General features: G+C 39.3%; 1 protein-coding gene across 8 annotated transcripts in view; it reads left to right on the forward strand.

Moving 5' to 3' along the window:
* The window catches only part of anks1b (ankyrin repeat and sterile alpha motif domain containing 1B), a 441,679-nt gene that overhangs the window by 178,751 nt on the left and 243,603 nt on the right, over nucleotides 1-19,325 (forward strand). For all 8 annotated transcript variants that reach the window (XM_049474291.1, XM_049474289.1, XM_049474290.1 and 5 more), the window contains one exon: nucleotides 13,976-14,129. In XM_049474291.1, coding sequence (XP_049330248.1) covers nucleotides 13,976-14,129 — 154 coding nt within the window. The remainder of the gene's footprint in view (nucleotides 1-13,975; nucleotides 14,130-19,325) is intronic.

A 19,325-nucleotide genomic window follows, 5' to 3' on the forward strand; every position in this document is an offset into this window, starting at 1 on the left:
ATATCTTTATATTCTCTTTATACACATTACTGTGTGTCTCATTGCTGGCTAAGTATCAATAAAGCACATTTTAATGAACACAATTTCAGTTGAAGTAATCTGGATCTGATTTCATAAAGTTTTGCTAATCAAAGACTAAACGCTAATTAATCCCTAGAAAAATTTTTAATTTCAGATTAGATCTGTGCAGTTAGTAATTATATTATATGAGTCCGTAAAGCTACTATAGTCTGTGTAATTGAGTAGTTGTGAAGGGTCAGGCATTAATGCATGTAGTTTAATTAGCAGTATGTGACACTACTTCTTCTAAACAGCATTATTCATCATGTGAGTATCATATTTAAGTTATAATAATGTGTTGGTCCTCATGTCAGCGTTTTCACAAATTTGCAGTATTCACTGATTGCTTTCTGAATCACAGTCTGTACCAGTAGATGAATCATAGGCGAGTCCACGGGGAGTACTAGTCACTGTTTATGAAAATTACAGTTTTATATATTTATATATTATTTTTTATTTATTTTTTTTTTTTTTGGGCAATTTGTACCTGTCCAAATGTGTGTAAATGTAATTGTATGTTTAGTTTCCAGCAGTCTTCTTTACTCAGATTTATCAGGATAGTGTGTATTTAAAAATTAAAAAATTCTGCAAGTGGTACACAGAAGACTATTGAAATTAAAAATAAATAAATAAATAAATAAACTCAGATTTTTTTTTCTTATGTACACCCCCAATCCAAAAAAATTGGGAGACTGCGTAAAATAAATTTAATTTTAATAGAAATTAAATATGTATATGAAATTTACAATGATTTGTAAATCTCATACACCCATATTTTATTCACAATAGAGCATAGAAAACGCATACAGTACCTGATGTTGAAAGTAAGACCTTTTAATATTTCATAATAAATTTTTTTTTAGAGCTTTATGATAGCAACGCATCTCATCTTCAAAAAGCTGGAATAGAGCCATGTCTAATGTAGCATCCCTCTCTCTTCCTCCCTACATCTTGAAGGTCCTGGCTGAATAACTTTAACTTTAATAACCAAACACTTCTTGTAGTTGGTAATTATACATACATATAGGTCATGTCATGTTACAGGAACTAGTATCATGTCTGATGAAGTTTGCTATGCCTTATGGAGCATGCCTGTGTGGGGTCTCCTGATTTGAAAATGGATGTAATTTCTCCTAGAGTTTCTTGTCTGTTCGCGTGGACAGTTCTAGCCAGGCACCACTGGACACGATCATTACCACCTACTGTGCTGTCCACTGTGGGTGGTAATGCCTTCTAAGACATATTACACATGACACATCATTTTGCTATAAGAATGATAATGGCCAGTGTTTAACTCCACTCACGGTGAAGATAACAAGATAACACCTCACAACCTATCACCTTAACAGACCAGCATTTTTGGATTTCTATTCAAGCAATACATTAAAAAGGTGCCATGTTTATGATGTCCATAAGTTTTGGGATTTAGGGCCCTCTCTGGGGAGAATGGGTAATTGCACCGAGCGTGTTATGTTCAGTCAGAGAGAGAGATCTGCTCTGATCTGACCTGTAGGATTCTACAAAACCTTTTCACAACGTACATAACTTATTTTACTGCAGAGAAAAAGGGCTTTTGTGTCACCTACACTTGTAGCCTGTATACAGTCCAAGGCCTGTTAAGGAGTTTTACAGGTGTGGAGTCAACACTTCATGATCATAATCCAATAAAACTGGGAAAACCGTTGCGACTCCCACCGCTAGTCATAGAATAGAAATGTGTATGTAAGCCTGGAACACTTCAGTCCTTCACTCTCAGAACTACAGTTTTATAATTATTAACATCAGTTTTATTGATACTAGAGTCAAATCCTGTGGAACGCCACAATATATGCTATATTAACCACCAGTCCCCAGTAGTTCACAACTATGTCTGCATTATAAATACTAGATAAATAAGAAGGAATACTAAATTAACCAGCAACTTTAATCATTTAATCAAACAACTTACCATTCTAGCATACTGTATATAAGTATGTGGGAGCTACATGTGTTTTTGTGAAATAGCTATTAGGATGTACTTGGTTTTAGTTTTAGTTTGGTCATTGTTATACGTGGCCTGAACACTTTGAGAAACACTGATCTAGTGATCACTGATCCAGTGCTAACTGTGGGAATATGAATGAGGCATTCTGTTTCTGGTTGTTACTGTTTCTTAACCTGTTTTAATTTCAGATTGCAGAAGTGTTATAGAGTCTTTTAGTCATTTAGCATCTAATACAAGTGTTCCTGTTTTTCCTGTTCACTTTAAACAGTGTGTAAAGCACAGACAAGTGAACACAGCCAATGAACACAGAATAAAATAAGTAAACTTTTGTCCTACTGTAATTAATTTATGTTTAACGTATTTCATCACAGTTCTTTTCTCATGTAATAGAATTAAACCTGAGTGTGCAGAGAGGGCTTGGGAGTTTCAATGTGTGTGTGTATGTATGTGTGTGTGTGTGTGTGTGTGGGTAAGCTTCTCTGAGAGTATTCACCAGAGAAGAGTTATGTCTCTCTGGCTTGTTCTCCTCTTCTCCAGTGGTACTGCTGTTTAGTGTGTGTGTGTGTGTGTGTATGATAGATTACTCCAAATAGACGGCCTGAAATAAGAGTCTCCTTAAAGTAGTGTGTGTTTTACGATCTTGATCAAAAGCTAATTGCGCTTGCACATAGCCCGGGACATGCCTTAGTGCTCAGAAAATATATACAGCCCAGCTGAGGCAACGGGGAGAGCAATCTCACATGATTCAGCTCATAGGAGGGTAAAGTGGGTGGGTAAAGATTTAGAAAATGATTAGGAAAGAGGTTGATTATACCAACACTGCTAGCTGACAGGAATGAAGTGCTGCATGTATTAGTTTTGCTTTCTACGGCTTCCTAGTGGACGAGCTGTTGTCTTTGCCAATTTATATTCCGTGAAAATCCAAAGTGTAAGCAGGCTTCTCCTTGAGTGTGTTTCTGGTTGCTTGTTAAGTAGAGCAGTAATGGAAATGCTGTGCTTGGCTGTGCTGGACGCCTCTAATGAGTTGCTGTCAGTCGTCTCTGTACGAGTTTACCCTGACATGGCCAATAGCTTGGAATTCCATCACTTACAAATGCCCCTGATTGCCCTACAGGCCTCACACAGTCTACAGTCAAGATCTGTTAATAAGGAGTCTGTATGTGTGTCTGGGTTTGTATTAATCTTCATATGTGGACACATACTTGTTTATGTACCTACATTATGAGGACCAAGGTTAATGTGGGGACCTCCAACTTCCAAAAAGGCACCCTAAAATACCCTAAAAGAGAGACAAGAGAAAACAGTTTGGATGTATTATAGGGGGCTGTGACAAATAAAAAATGCTATTGATCACCCTTATATACTGTAGGTACATGAATGTAATCCAGTGGATTTATATTTATCTTCCATCTATGTAATTTGGCTGACACTCTTTTCCAGGGAGTCTTACGTTTAAATAAAATTACACAGGTAATGGTATTGATGTTAGTCTCACCCAAGGACTCTTAACTATTTTATTATTATTTAGTATACTGCAGGGGTTGGACAATGAAACTGAAACACCTGGTTTTAGACCACAATAATTTTTTGTCCCGACGGAGTTGAGGTGCACATTGAATTCTGCCGTGATTTGGGCAGCCGTGGTTTTAGTTTTTTTGGATACAATCCGGGTTAGCACCCGAACATCACTTTCAGACAGCTTCCTCTTGCGTCCACAGTTAATCCTGTTGGATGTGGTTCGTCCTTCTTGGAGGTATGCTGATATTACCCTGGATACCGTGGCTCTTGATACATCACAAAGACTTGCTGTCTTGGTCACAGATGCACCAGCAAGACGTGCACCAACAATTTGTCCTCTTTTAAACTCTGGTATGTCACACATAATGTTGTGTGCATTGCAATATTTTGAGCAGAACTGTGCTCTTACCCTGCTAATTGAACCTTCACACTCTGCTCTTACTGGTGCAATGTGCAGTTAATGAAGATTGGCCACCAGGCTGCTCCAATTTAGCCATGAAACCTCCCACACTAAAATGACAGGTGTTTCAGTTTCATTGTCCAACCCCTGTACTTTGAACTAACAAATTAACCGATTGATATAAAATGGTCTGAGATGTTTTTAGAAAGAAAGTAACTATGAAGTAAAATGTGAACTTCTACATTAACCGCTGCACTACACCCACATTCCACCTCTCTAAAGGTAGTTTAGAGTCTAGGGTTACTTTCCTTCGGCCCACAGTCCCTGTTGCCACTGCTGAGGCTGGCGTTTCCTTCTTTCAGTGAACTTTCCCTCTGCAAATGAACCCAACTCCCAGCATAAGAGTGATGCAGCAGTGCCAGGGAAGTGGTTTAATGAGGAAAGGCCAATACAGCACTTGGCTCTTTTTACACAGGAGCTGGCTCATTTCAGGAGGGAGGCAAGTCATTTCTCTGGGGTCACTACATCTGTTCAGTCTATTCGCTCCTTTCCTCTCTGTACCTCTTTTTACTGTGAGTCTGCCTCTCTTTCTCTGTCTCACTCACTCACACAATCTCATTCGAGTTCTGTGCCCAAAAATGGATCTTTCTGAACCCTCGGATGCCTTTGATATCGCATTAGGTTTGAGGTGTTTGACTATTTGTTAGTTGCAGGGGTGTGCCATGCTGGTTATATGCAATATGCAATAGCATTGTCAATTTTATTTGAATATCGTTATCGAAAAATACCAAAATAGCTTTAAATATGGTCATATAGTCATATTTAAGGGAGTCATAGGCCATCAGGGTTTAACTTTTTTGCTGTTTGTTTAAAAAGGAAAATTCACACAGTTCTCATTTCTCATTAAATATCTACTAGAGACAGATTGTATCTGTTTAGTATCATTTATTTTGAATTCTTTTGCAATCTACTGAAAATGTCAGTGGTGTGCCATATCATATCATGTGCAATAATTTTGCCAAATCAAATGTAATATTTGTTTTGTTGCAGTAGTATATACTTTTTTAATTCATTGTTTTTTTCAAATACCCAAGTATATTTTTATATCAAAATACCCTTAACAATTGTGATATTTTAAGGGGAATATCGTACACCCCTTGTTGGTTACCTTCCTGTAATATTTAGGAGTAATATATTATACTTATTAATATTAAGTAAAGCCTTTTCAGGAATTGGATAGATATTTAATACATTACATTTCCAATTGATGTACATTCTATAATTGACAGTTGTTTATATATACACTTTTGTCTTTTGGTTTTGATATGAAAAAAGGGAGTAAAAGCTATTTTCGTTTAATAGAAACCGCTCAACACACCCCAATAACTGTAGATTAAAAAGCTACCACTTCACCTTTGATATAAAGTTTATAAACCACACCTTCAACAGTGTGTTACTCTGTGTTTTAATTATTTTCTGAGTGAAAAATAATTCCACAAAGGTGTTTGAGGGAAAATACACCACAGCAGATCTTGATGAGGGGTTGTTTTCTGCCTGGCTGAAAGGAGAGGAATTGAGTGTTGTGGTTAAACTGTTATTGAGCGAGAGCTGCTGCTCTGATCGTGTATGTGTGAGTGTGTTTTGTTTAGCAGTGTTTGTTGTTCGTTCTGTTCACTCTGGTACAATAGCACTGTTCAGGGCGCTGTATAGAAGTCATATGGTCTAATAGCTCTTTTTCCCCGCTGGCTCCTCCCGATTTGGACCAGTCCGCAATTCAAATTACAGTTTATAGAGAGGCCTACTTTCAAGCACATGATCAAATGCCAGATTTAATATAACTTATCATATGATCTCTCTCTCCCTCTCTCTCTCCCTCTCTTTATATCTCCTTCTGACTATTTTTTGTCCTTGACTTAATGACTCTTTATGAGTCTCTGTCTCTCTCTGTCTCTGTCCATCTGATATCTCTCTAGCCTCTCTGTTTCTCTGTTTGTTTCTGTCTTTTTAGTGTCTGTTATTTATTTTTACTCTCTGTGTCTCATTCTCTCATTCTTTCTGAATCTTTTTTTTTCTATTTCCCCTTTCTCTTTTCTTTTTTTATCTTTTAGATGCATCTATAACTGATTTTCTTTTCAACACACTCTCGGTGACTGCTTCTCTCTTTTCAACAAACTCTCCAAGACAGTCTCTTTCTCCTTTTGACATAGTCTCTATGACTGTCTCTCGCTCTTTTCAACACACTCTATGACGGTCTCTCTTTCTTTCTATGTCTATGATTTATCTCTTTCATTCTCTTTCTTACTTCCACTGTCTTTGACTAACACTGTAACTGGCATTCCCCCACTTTCTCTTGCTCTATCGATCATTTTTTTCTCTGCCTCTACTCCTCCTTCATTGTATTATTCTCTTTCCATCATGGCAACTCTATTTTCTCTCAATATCCCCCCCCTCTAACTCTCTCTCTCTCTCTCTCTCTTTATCTTTTTGACACTACAGGCCATATCCTACATCTTGTGCAAGGCATGTCGCAATTGTCATTGCTATCTTACATCCTGACATCAGTCTCATTTTAACGCCTTGCGCTTGCATTGGTTATATAGCGATGGAGCTTATGAATATATCTATGCCGAAGGGCTTGGTGGTCTCAAATTGAGGCATATTCTGGTAAATGTTAAGCGTATTGCTATTTGGCAACAGAAAACACAAGTGCGCCACTGACTGAAATGATCCTGGAAAACAGCCACCTGTCAGACGATCATTGCTATCTTGACAATACAGGCATGCCACTGGCGCTCAACATGCATACATCCTGCTTGTTATACACACACAAGGACAGTGTGTAAAACAACTACATCAACAATAAACAAAATACAAAATAAGCGCCGCACCTAATATACCAATCTGCCAAAGGTTACCTGGATCTTAAAGGAAATGGCAAGTGACACACTGATTGGTAATTTTTTTTTATGTTATGCCCAGAACACCCCTAAGACTAATTAAGAAAATTAGTTAATGCCTTTCGCACGTTTTAAGCAAGGCATACTTTTCCTGTCGTTATGATAGCAAAGACAAACTGACAACCCTTAAATCAAGTTGCGTGATGCATGGTTGATTGCTCGCCAATAGATCGCTAAAATAGGGCACAGTGAAACTCTCTCTCTCTCTCTCTTCTCTCTCTCAATGACTATGACTGACACTCTCTTTTTCTCTTTCTGTCTCGCATTCTCTTTCCTTCTTTCCTGTTCTGTCTTTTTCATTGACTCTATTTTTCCTCCCTATTCTGTCTTTCTTCTCTTCCTTCCTCCTTTCTTTCTCTCTCTCTCAATGCCTATGAATGACACTCTTTCTCCTGCTGTCTGACTTTCTCACTGCTTCTTCCCCTGTGTTTGTCTTTTTATCTTTCTCACTGACTCTTTTTCCTCCCTGTTCTGTCTTTCTTTTAGATATTCTCTCTCTCTCTCTGTCTCTGTCTCTCTCTCTCACTGACTGAGACTCTTTCTCTTTCTGTCTCGCTTTCTCTTTTCTTATTTTCCTGTGTTTGTCGTTCTGTCTTTATCAATGACATTGCCTCTCTTTTTTTGGACGCTCTCTCTCTCATTATCATTCATCTTTTGGTATTCTCTCTCTTGTGTGTGTGTGTGTGTGTGTGTGTGTGGTTTCTGTGTAGTGGGGCTTCTGTCCTCCAGTGTGTTCCCCTCCCCAAATCAGACATGCAGCAGTGATGGGGAAATCACAGGAAATGACAGAGTCTATTCAGATCAGATACAGTATCTACTGTGTCTTTAGAAAGAGAGAGAGGGAGAGGAACAGAGGGACAAAGAAGGGATATATCAGGACAGAGAGGGAAAGCAGGAGTGGACAGAGTGGACTTGGTTGCCACATTAAGAAAGGAAAGAGTGGAGAGGGGAACAGCAGGCGGAGTGGAGTGAGAAAAGTTAGGAAAGGAGGGGAAAATGATAAGAAGTGAGTCAGGCTGTGGTCACATGTGCGGGGGGCGAAGGCTGCGGGGCTGGGGATCATTTCCTTTCTGGACTGGGCTGTAAGCATGTGCAGCTCCACGCTGCCTGCTAATTACTGAGAGGGCCACTCGTGTTTGTTTGTTTGCTTCCTTTCTTCAGATCACACAGTTCCTCTTCAGCCCTATCTCTGCCGTCAGACTGGGGGGAGGGAGGGAACTCAGAGGAGAGAGAGAGACAGAGAGAAAGATTTAGAGAGGGAGAAAGAGAGGAGAGAGTTTGAACGAGTGTGGACAGAGCAAGGACTGTAAAAGTTAAAGTCGTAGGAGCTGACCTGAGATCGCAGGTACAGGATGACCACTTTCTTCATCTGTACTTGACTGCGCTGTATGCGAGTGAGTGAGTAATGTGTGTGTGTGTGTGTGTGTGTGTGTGTGTGTGTGTGTGTGTGTGTGTGTGTGTATGAGTGTGTGTGTGGAAGGAAAGAAGAGTGTGTGTTCTTCTCAAGCTTTTTAACCCCTTAAACTCTGGGCTTCTAACACTATGACCAAGAAAAAGAAAACCTAACCTAATAACCTATAGCCTAAATTTTATGTGGGCAATATGTGTATTGAACTTAGGTAAATGGCTTAATAATCCCAGTTAAACAGCTTATTACTGAATAAATGTTATCGAAGACTTCTCTAACAAATTGTACTTGCAAACCAGAGTCTTAGGAAATGTATTGCTATGAATGAAAAATCAATTAATTCTTCTTTAATTACTGTAAAACTACCAAATGTGTAAGATTCACATCCTGGCCTCATCTCAATCAGCAATCTGACTTTTTGTACCCTACTTAAAAATCCAGTTCAAGACCTAAATGGTGTAAACTGGTATTGGAGGGTCTAGGTGGTTGAAAATATACCCTATCTACCTTATTCTGCCACTCTGTTCATATTAAATGGTTTAGGTTTGTATCAAATTTAAAGTAATTGTAGTCTCAAGCTACTACTACTGTGAACAGTGATCATAAAGTAGTTAGATATGGAAACCCAACAGTTCAGCAGGTTATTTAACTTATATATGGGGACTCCACATAGCTATAGCTATGTTGCCTAGCTAGGTAAACTACTTAGCTAACATATCATCAACCATTCAGAGAAAGGAGCTGCATCTGTGGTTGAAGGAGCTTAATTAAAGAAAAACATCTATGCAGACATCCATCCCAACATCTGCTTTTACTACTCTGTGGGAGGGAAACCTTGTTCTGAAGCTCCAGTGAAGCAGATGCACCAGTGTTGTAGTGAGACTTTTGGAGAAGTTGCTAGCTTAAGAGCTAGTCTACGAGTACAGAAGTGCAAACCTGACAAGTCACCCCTGATAGTATGTGTATGTTGGATTGGATTTTAGTCATGCTGGTTGTCCAGCTTGGTTATGCATGCTCATTGCTGATTATGTTGATCAGCCAGCATGGTTAAGCTTGGTCTTGCTGTCCAATCAGCATAATAAGGCTTGGGTCATAGTGGTTGTCTAGATGGATTGGTTAGGTTGATCAAGCTTGGTCATAGTTGTAGTCTAGTTTGGTTAAATTGATAAAGCTTGGTAATAGTGGTAGTCTGGATTGATTATGGTGATCAAGCTTGGTCATAGTGCTAGTCTAGATTTGTTAAGCTGATAAAGCTTGGTCATAGTAGTAGTCTGGATTGGTTAGATTGATCAAGTTTGGTCATAGTGGTAGTCTAGATTGGATAAGCTGATAAAGCTTGGTTATAGTAGTAGTTTAGACCGATTGGTTAAATTGATCAAGCTTGGTCATAGTGGTAGTCTAGATAGATTGGTTAGGTTGTTCAAGCTTGGTTATAGTGGTAGTCTAGATTGGTTGGTTAGTTTGATCAGACTTGGTCACAGTGGTAATCTAGATAGGTTGGTTAGGTTGATCAAGTTTGGTCATAGTTGTAGTCTAGATGGATTGGTTAGGTTGATCAAGCTTGGTCATAGTGGTAGTCTAGATTGGTTAAATTGATAACGCTTGGTCATAGTGGTAGTCTAGATTGGTTAAGTTAATAAAGCTTGGTCATAGTAGTATTCAGGATTGGTTAGGTTGATCAAGCTTGGTCATAGTGCTAGTCTAGATTGGTTAAATTGATAACGCTTGGTCATAGTGGAAGTCTAGATTGGTTATGTTAATAAAGTTTGGTCATAGTGATAGTCTAGATAGTTTGAATAGGATGTTTAAGTTTGGTCATAGTGGAAGTCTAGATTGGTTAAATTGATAAAGCTTGGTCATAGTGCTAAACTAGACGGATTAGGTAGATTAGGGTTGGTCATAGCATTTGTCTAGATAGATTAGGTAGGTTGAAGCTTGGTCATAGTATTCATCTAGATAGATGATCTAGATAGATGATAGTAATAGTGTAGGTAGTGTAGCTGGCCAGGCTGTTTTTATCAGCATGTTCGCACACTATAAATTGTGTTCGAGGTTCTGTTTCAGAATCTATTTTAGCCAAGTGAGAGTTTCTTCAACCTCCTGTTTCACTCTGTGTAAGAGTGTGCATGTATTTGTGTGGGTGTGTGTGTGTGTGTGTGGGCGGGTGGGTGTGCGTGATAGATAATGCAGTCTGAATCAGGAAGCTCCTGATTCAAAGTCTCTCAGTTAGCTTCCTGTACTCAGAGCTGCAGTATTCTCCTCTGCTTGATCCATGTCTTCCGGCCTTATCTCAAACTCTAGTTGGCATTCCAGCTTCATTCCTTACTCAGTGTGCAGGCAGACTTCTCCTGAATTCACTCTTCTCTCAAACTTCTGTTCCTCTGCTGGTCTTATTTTTAGGAGATTCACTGTAGCGTTGGAGAAAATGTTACATTTGAACTCTTCATATTGTATGTATAAACAGGTCTGGGCATTTTCCAGATTAATTCCTCCATAAATGGAATATTTAGCTTGAGTATTTCTGTGTCTGATTTGTTCTCACTACAGGAAATGTTCTGCGTGGTTTAGGCCAGGGGTGGTGCCTGTGCTGCATGCAGGAGGCATGGCATGACCCACTACAGAGATCTCCAGGGAAACACTTTACAATAAGGGTCACAAATAACAGAACTTACAACAGTAATGAACATTGTTAAATGGTAAAGTTATTTAGCAACTAACTAGTAATTGTCATTAGTTAAGGCATTATTAAACATTAATACAATTCAATGCTTAACAACAATATAATAATAATCAATTGAGGCATTATTTACAACAAATTAATAATCTAGTGTCAATAATCAATAATATAAATACTGTATTAATGTACGCTTATTATAAAGTGTTACCCTCTCTTTCTACATAAACATGAAAGAACACCTGCAAAAAACATGTTCTATATTTGGTATTTGGCTTTCTGCCAAATGTTTTATTTTGGTGCAACCCTGCTATTAGGCGTCTAATGGCGAGCCATTAATTGCACAGCTTAACATGTCTGTGTGTCATTGCTATTGTAACGACAGGAAAAGTATGTTTGCACTTTCCCTTTAGAAGCCAGTTGCTCTCTGACTTTGGCGCATTGCTATTTTAGGGGCGCAGCTATCTGGACGCATCTATCGCTTCTCACTAAAGGAAACTAAACTACTCGTTCACGCTTGTTCATTCATTTAATTGTTCATGTAAATGTTTGTGTAGCTGCTGTAATAAACACACACTACGGGTTTGTGCACTGCTTGGTGTCTATGCGTGCAAAACAAACGTTGGTGTACGTCGGTTGGGGATGCACCTGCTGACTGTTCACTGCCAAGATAGCAATGAATGTCTGACTTTTAACTACTTACGTCTGTCTTTCAGTCAGTGGCAAAGACCTGTGTTATATATTTTTTTTACAAGTGCCTTTGCTCTTTAAACGACGCAGACACAAGGTGTCAAAATAGACTGTTGGCGGGGTGTAAGATAGCAATGAGCATTCTGACGCAACTTTCGCAGGGTGTAAGATAGGACCTTTAGTTTTACTGCGTAGTTTTTGCAATTGGGATGCAGCACAGGTCTGTCTTCCTCTAAGGCCTGTAGTTAAAAGCAAAAAAGAATCTTTTCTTTTTGTAGAGCAAGTGCTAGTTTGAAAGATTCCTCTAACTCTATCTAATCAGCACACGGATGATGAAGCGGATGAGCCGAGTGATCTGCATTTTGCTGCGTTTTCCTCAGCTGTGGGGAAGCACGGAGGAAAATAGGGCAAAGCTGCTGGTTTGTACGGATGCAGAGGAAGGTTCCACGTGCCTCGGAGGAGGAAGGATGTGCAACCCTTGCTGCTCCGCATTGAACTTAACAGTGTTTTTCAAAACAAAGAGAGTCTAACAGCATTGTTTAAAAACACAACAAAGTACAAAAAAAGAAAAGATGAAAAAAATATATATATATATCAAAAAGCAGAGAGAAATGATAAAAGCAGAAAATGGATCAAAAAGAATCGAGTAGTTCTGGATCTTGAAAAAAATAAATGACATTGTTTTCATCATTATTGAGCGAAGAAGATACAAGATAAACTTCAGCTGGGTTGGGTGATTTAAGTGTGATAAAGTTGACAGGCTTGCCGAAGGCCTAAAACCGTGGCCTGATTCAGCGCCGTCTCGGAGTTTGACAACTGCTGGAACTGTCAGTTTTCTTCTAACGCCAGAAAAAGTGCATTTACTTCATTATTCATGATCTTCCACTATCACTGTTTTTGTCTGTGCTTTGTGTCTTCGCTGTGCTTCTGCTGGTTCTTCTGCTTTGTACTTTGTGAATATCTGTTTTTGTGAATCAGAAACAGAGACGTTTGATCATTTATGATTAAACAGGAAGAGAGAATAAGTGAGCAGATGTTTCTGACAGATACCTCGGCTCATGTTCTCACTCTCTGATGGTTCTGCTCACTGCTCTCTGGGTAATGTAGGATTTTAAAGCTGGCAGGTGGAGTAATGGCTCCCGTTCTTAGCTGATTGGAAATCGATTCAGATCACATGAGACAAAACACTTTCACACTCTCTCTTTCTCTCTCTCTCTTTCTCTCTCTCTCTCTCTGGCTGACAGTTACTCTTGCAGCACTTTACACTTTACAGTGCTTACAAACATGAGACGTGAAGCAGCTCAGAGATCTCAGTTTTCAGCTCTCGTAAAGCTGGTTGGTGTGAGACAGATACAGGGGTTGGACAATGAAACTGAAACACCTGGTTTTAGACCACGATAATTTATTGTCTTGACGGACAGTTCTGGTGGAAACAGGAGAGCTGAGGTACACATTGAATGAAGAGAAGCAGCCCCAGAGCATGATGCTGCCACCACCGTGTTTCACAGTGGGGATGGTGTGTTCAGAGTGATGTGCAGTATTAATTCTCTGCCACACATAGCGTTTTGCATTCTGGCCAAAAAGTTAATCTGACCAAAGCACCTTATTCCACATGTTTGCTGTGTCCCCAACATGCAAACGGTACTTTTTAATGTTTTCTTTTAACAATAGCTTTCTTCTTGCCACTCTTCCACATTTGTGGAGTGCACAACTAATAGTTGTCCTGTGGACAGATTCCCCCACCTGAGCTGTGGATCTCTGCAGTTCATCCAGAGTCACTATGGGCCTCTTGGCTGCATCTCTGATCAGTGCTCTCCTTGTTCGGCCTGTAAGTTTAGATAGATGGCCTTATCTTGTCTAGGTTTACATTTGTGCCATACTCTTTCCAATTTTGGATAATAGATTGAAATGGATTGAATCTTTTTATAGCCTAAGCCTGCTTTCAACCTTTCCACAACCTTATTCCTGACCTGTCTGGTGTGTTCTTTAGATACATGATGCTGTTTACTACCCAATATTCCCTTAACCAACCTGAGCCCGTCAAGGAGCAGCTATATTTCTACTGAGATTAGATTACACACAAGTGGACTCTTTTTAGTCATTAGCAGTCATCAGGAAACTTCTGAATGCAATTTGTTGAAAGGGGTCTGAATACTTTTTCACACCACACATTTCAGTATTTTCTAGATAAAAAAAATATTATTGTAAATGATGACTGTAAATGGTTATAAAAGCCTCTTTCTGTTGACGTTTCTGAATGTTCTTTCTCTGCTTTCTGTTGCAGGAATCTCAGCGCTGTGTGGAGATCATCCAGTCTCCCTCTCTGGACGTTTTCTTACCAGAAGACGAGGATAATCCATATGAATCTGTGGCCACAGCAGTTATACGCAAACCCTGCTCTCTGGACATCCACCTTCTCAACTCCTGTCCTCGCAACGGTTAGTTCCTCAACTCGTTACTCATCTCTTCACTGTATTCTCATAGCAGAGCTTCCCAGTCTCTGCCTGACCCAAAAACACCTCACGAGCTTCTGAGTTTGTGTGTGTGTTTATGCGTGTGTGAGAATCAGAGCATAACACCATGCGCTATATGACATGTACAAAATACAGAATTACATTGGGAATAACCAGTACCTTTTAAAAGTTTGGAATCAATATCTATGTGGCTGGAAATATCAACAAGATAAGATAAGATAAGATATTTCTTTATTAGTCCCACAGCTGAGAAATGTACAGTGTTTCAGCAGCAAAGTGATAGTAAAGCACACAGAAGCAGACAAAAAGTATTAGCAATTCATATATAAATAATAAAAAATGTGAATTAAAAATCTGGACAATATTTACATCCATTGCATATGAAAAAAAGCTGCTTTGCGCATTTTTGTTTTGCACATTATAAGCCTTATCTCACACCCGGCTTCATGATACTCGCCATGATTGAACTCCGCCAAACAGTCTATTTTTACCACTTGCACCTGTGCCATTTAAATAGCAACAGAGTTTATGAATATATAAACACAGATGGGCATTCTGGTCTCGAACTGAGGTGTGCTCAGGTACGTTTCTGGTTTATTTCTATCTTGGCAACAGAACACACAGGTGCGCCACTGACTGAAATGAACCTAGACAACAGTCAACCATCAGGGGTTCATTTCTATCCTATTAAAAGTGAATTAAATTCTAGCAGAGAAGCAATATTTAGCACAACACCTGGAAAGGCAACTTGCAGCATAAAAAATTTCTACATTTTTAACAATGCCAAATATAGGGGATCACAGCCCATGTAGGTGATGAGGACAGGCCATTTGACTCAATTCGTCAAAATTACAGTGTAAGATAAAAACTAACCAGTACTGTCCACAGCGTAACATACATTATAAACACTCTTAGCGGTGTGTAAAGAAATCTCAGCAGTTCTGCTGTTTCTGCTGCAGCCGCATCTGTGGCATCAGCATCGCTTTTCTGAAAGTTGGGGTTGTCGTGGAAACGAGCCCGGTGAGTCACCTGCGGGTTGTCATGGCGACGTGCTGCGCTGCACTGGGTTGCCTGTAGGTAGAGTGATTCACGCGGGCTGCACTGAGAGTGTTTATCTGCTTCAACCTCCACTGTCTCCCTGTTTACAAAGCATTGTGGGCTGCTGTGGGACTGCACAAAGAGTGTGTGTGTGTGTGTGTGTGTGTTTCTGTGTATGTATATTATGTGAGATCACTGGAGAGTGGGCCACCAAAGCTATTCTATTGTGATAAGAGTCCTGTGTGTGTGTGTGTGCGTGTGTGTGTGTGTGTGTGTGTGTGTGAGAGAGAGAGAGAGAGAGAGAGAGAGAGACTGCAGGATTATAGCAGACTCTTTTGAGCATTTATTTTTTTCTACCATTAGAACACAATCATAGCTAGCGGGCGCCATGCTCCGTCTGATTACAGGCTGAGCCTGTGTGTGTGTGTTTGCAGCAGTGTGGTGTGTCTGTCTGCAGTGTGCAGGCATGGGGCTACATATGCCAAACACCTCAGTTCTAGTCTAGTATGCAGACATTTGTTCGTTTCATTTTCTCCTGTTTTCCCAATTTATCTGGCTGTTGTCCCACCGATTCAGCACTAGTGATGCCTCAACACAAGAAGAAGAGGGTGAAGACTAGCACACGCCTCCTCTGGCAAGTGTAAAGCCAATCACCACCTCTCTATGAACTGCTGAAGATGTAGCATTGCTGAGTAGCATCACAGTACGCTCGGAGGAAAGCGCAGCAGCTCTGTTCTGATACATCAGCTCACAGATGCCTGGTGCTGATCGACATCACCCTTTGGATTGGAGTGATGTGGAGAGAGAGCGCCATCTACCCACCCAGAGAGAGCAATGTCAATTGTGTCAGGGCTCTATCAGGACTGTGTCAGCTGATGGCAAGCTGCATGAACGGGATTCGGAGCAGCAATCTCCTGATCATAGTGGCAGGGCTTAGACTACTGGACCCCATTAATTTACCGTTAATGTTATGATGAATACAGTTGCACTGAAAGATAATTTGATTTTCTGTTTTTTTTTTCCTTTCAATTTTACCTCATGTTGTACCCAATTTGGAAGGCCATTTTTACATTTTTACGTTTTTTGACTTGACTGATCTTTACTTTGTTATTTAGTCAAGTGGTTCTTCCCATAATTTTGATTCGAATATTATATTACCTAAATAGGGCTATTTACTGTATACACTGTATAACTCTACCTCTTCAAAACTTTACAACTGATGCTCTCAAACTCAAACACATTAAGAAGCAAGAAATTCAAATAAATAACTCTTGGTAAGTTCAGCACAGCTGTTAACTGAAAACCCTAATTCAAGGTGACTCTACCTCATAAAGCTGGCTGAAAACTATTTATTTGATATTTATTAACTGTTACTCTTTGTGCAATAATACTGGTCCACCCTACAATAATCATATCTCTATGCACTAGATGTATATATTTTTTCTCTACTATATATCATTTTTTAAGTATCTTTTATATATTTCCTGTAATTGTTTTTTTTTTTTTGTATATATAGATTTATCATTATTTGTTTGTATTTCTTCCTAACCTGTTTCTCTGTCCTTTCCTCTGTACTGCTGTAACATTGTAAATTTCCCCATTGTGGGATTAATAAAGGATTATCTTATTTTATCTTATCTTAAAAAATCCAGCCAATATGTACAAAACTGTCTCTATCTAAGCAAGAGATGCCTTCCTTGAAAAATCTTAAATATAATGTTTATTCTGGTTTGTTTAACACTTTTTTGTTTACTTAATAATTCCACATATAACCTTCATCGTTCAGATTTCAGATGGCATTAGTATTAATCTACTTATAACTGATATTGTAGGTTAGTTAGTGAATAAAGTAGATACTAAATAATTCATAGACATTACTGAACAATTACCTTTAGTATTAATAACTGAAAAAAAAAATAAAAAAATAAAAGAGTTCAAGAGTTTAATAAGTCCTAGCATTGACTTTACGGCACTTTATGGCACCAGAGTGCAGCAGCAAACAGTTTATTGCAGTGGCTCAGTTGTGTGGATTGAAAAACAGCAGGCAGACATTAGAGCAAGGGGACCGGATCAATGCTGTTGCTATTGTTATATCCTACTGTGGCCCAGCTAAATGGACCCTTTCTAAAAGGCAATTTTCTGGCGAGATTGAAGTTAAGTTTGCAGTGTGTCTGATCTACATTCCCTCCGACCCAAACACACACACACACACACACACACACACCTAAAAAGAGCTCACTCTAAAGAACCACTCTGAGAATTAGAAAACTTATTATTTGCTCTGGCCATCCTCACAGAAAGCTGTTTCACCACAGCCATTCAATTCAGCCATTTGTGTCTGCTCTCATGAATTGTGGCAAACATTTATTGATAGGTTCAGCTTTAAATCACCTCTTTTAGATCAAGTCTGTGTTTAGAAAAAATAAGTGTAATGACTTCCGTCCTGCACAGCAATTACAGTATTTATTGGATGAAGCTACACCATAAAAAGTTGGGGATCATCAAGTAATTTTTGTTGTCCATTGTGTTCTTTTTGGTCCTCAGTGTTTTTTTTTTTCTGTCTTGGAACTCTCTCATGGAGACCATTTTCGACCAGTCTCTTTCTTATTATTACAGTAAATCATTAACACTGACCTTAACTGATGCAAGTGAGATCTGCGGTTCTTTAGATTAGTTCTGTGTTCTTTTGTGACCTCCTGGATGAGTTGTTCATGCCCTATATGACTAATTTCAGTAGGCCGGCCACTCATGGGAAGGTTTACCAGTGTTCCATATTTGCTACATTTGTACAAATAGCTCTAAGTGTGGTCCGCTTGAGTCCCAAAGCCTTAGAAATGACTTTTTATAACCTTTTCCAGTGACTTTTTCTCATCATTTTCTCATCGGTTTTTGAATTTCTTCAGATAATGGCATAATGCCTTTTGAGATCTAGTGAATTTGATAGATTAGCTAGATTGGTTTGGATATATATATATATATATATCTTAACAGATAAAATCATCATTTTAAAAGTGATTTTTATATTTACTCAGGTTTATATAAAATTAAAGTTTGTTTGATAATCTACAAAATGAATGTATGACAAAAATGCAACAACAAATCTGTAGAGGGGCAAATACATATTTACACCACTGTAAGTCTTACATACAGTATATTATGCATATAACACATGTATTGGACTCCCAATATTACACTGTGCTGTGAGAGACCAGTATGTGGTATTTTCTACTATCTACTTTCAATTGAATAAATAAATAAATAAAGTTAATTTATTGTTACTTTTACTTGTACAGTGACTTTTTAGATAACCAAGGATACTTTACAATCAAGTTTTACACACAACCATTTACACACAGAAATCACACACACACACACACACACACACACACACACCGGAACTGGAAACAACCATCCACCTGGGGAACTGCATCAGGCACTGAGGAGCTGACCAGCACAGAGTGCTGATCCATATCCGTACAGTCATAAACACATTTACATACACACTTACTTTTCTGAGCAACTGAGAGTATACAGTTTACCTAATCTCCTTTTTTTGGACTGTGAGAGGAAGCCAACTATGTGAAGCATTGCTCCGAGGGGGCTCACAAGTGTTTGGGAAGCTGATAAAGCTTGCTGGGTGTGCGCTAAGTGGTCCAGTTGTCTAAAGTGCTGCCACTATGAGCGGGAGGTTGCGGGTTCGAACCCCCGCTTGTGCAGCTTTGCCAATAGCTGCCGGCACTCAGAGGGAGCACAATTGTCCTTTTCGGGTGGCATGGATGTGGCGCTCTCTCCCCACATCACTAAAGGGTGATGTTGCTCAGTACAGGGCGTCTGTGAGCTGAGGTATCAGAACGGAGTCGTAGCTCGAAAAGAAGCAGTGGTTGACTTCACATGTATTGGAGAAGGCACGTGCTAGTCTTCACCCTCCTGGTGTGTTGGGGAATTACTGGGGAGATAGGAGGAGTGGGTTGGGGAGAAAATGGGAAAAATTGGAAATAAAATATTATTAAAAAATGCTAGCAGGGTGCTACGGTCAGTCGAGAAAAGCAAATCATGTGTTGCAGGGAAGTTGAGGAAGGTACCAGGTGCTAGAGATAGCGATTATGAGCGAGCGAGCATGTA

This window comes from Astyanax mexicanus, chromosome 2 (assembly GCF_023375975.1).
Source record: "Astyanax mexicanus isolate ESR-SI-001 chromosome 2, AstMex3_surface, whole genome shotgun sequence".
Taxonomy (NCBI): domain Eukaryota; kingdom Metazoa; phylum Chordata; class Actinopteri; order Characiformes; family Acestrorhamphidae; genus Astyanax; species Astyanax mexicanus.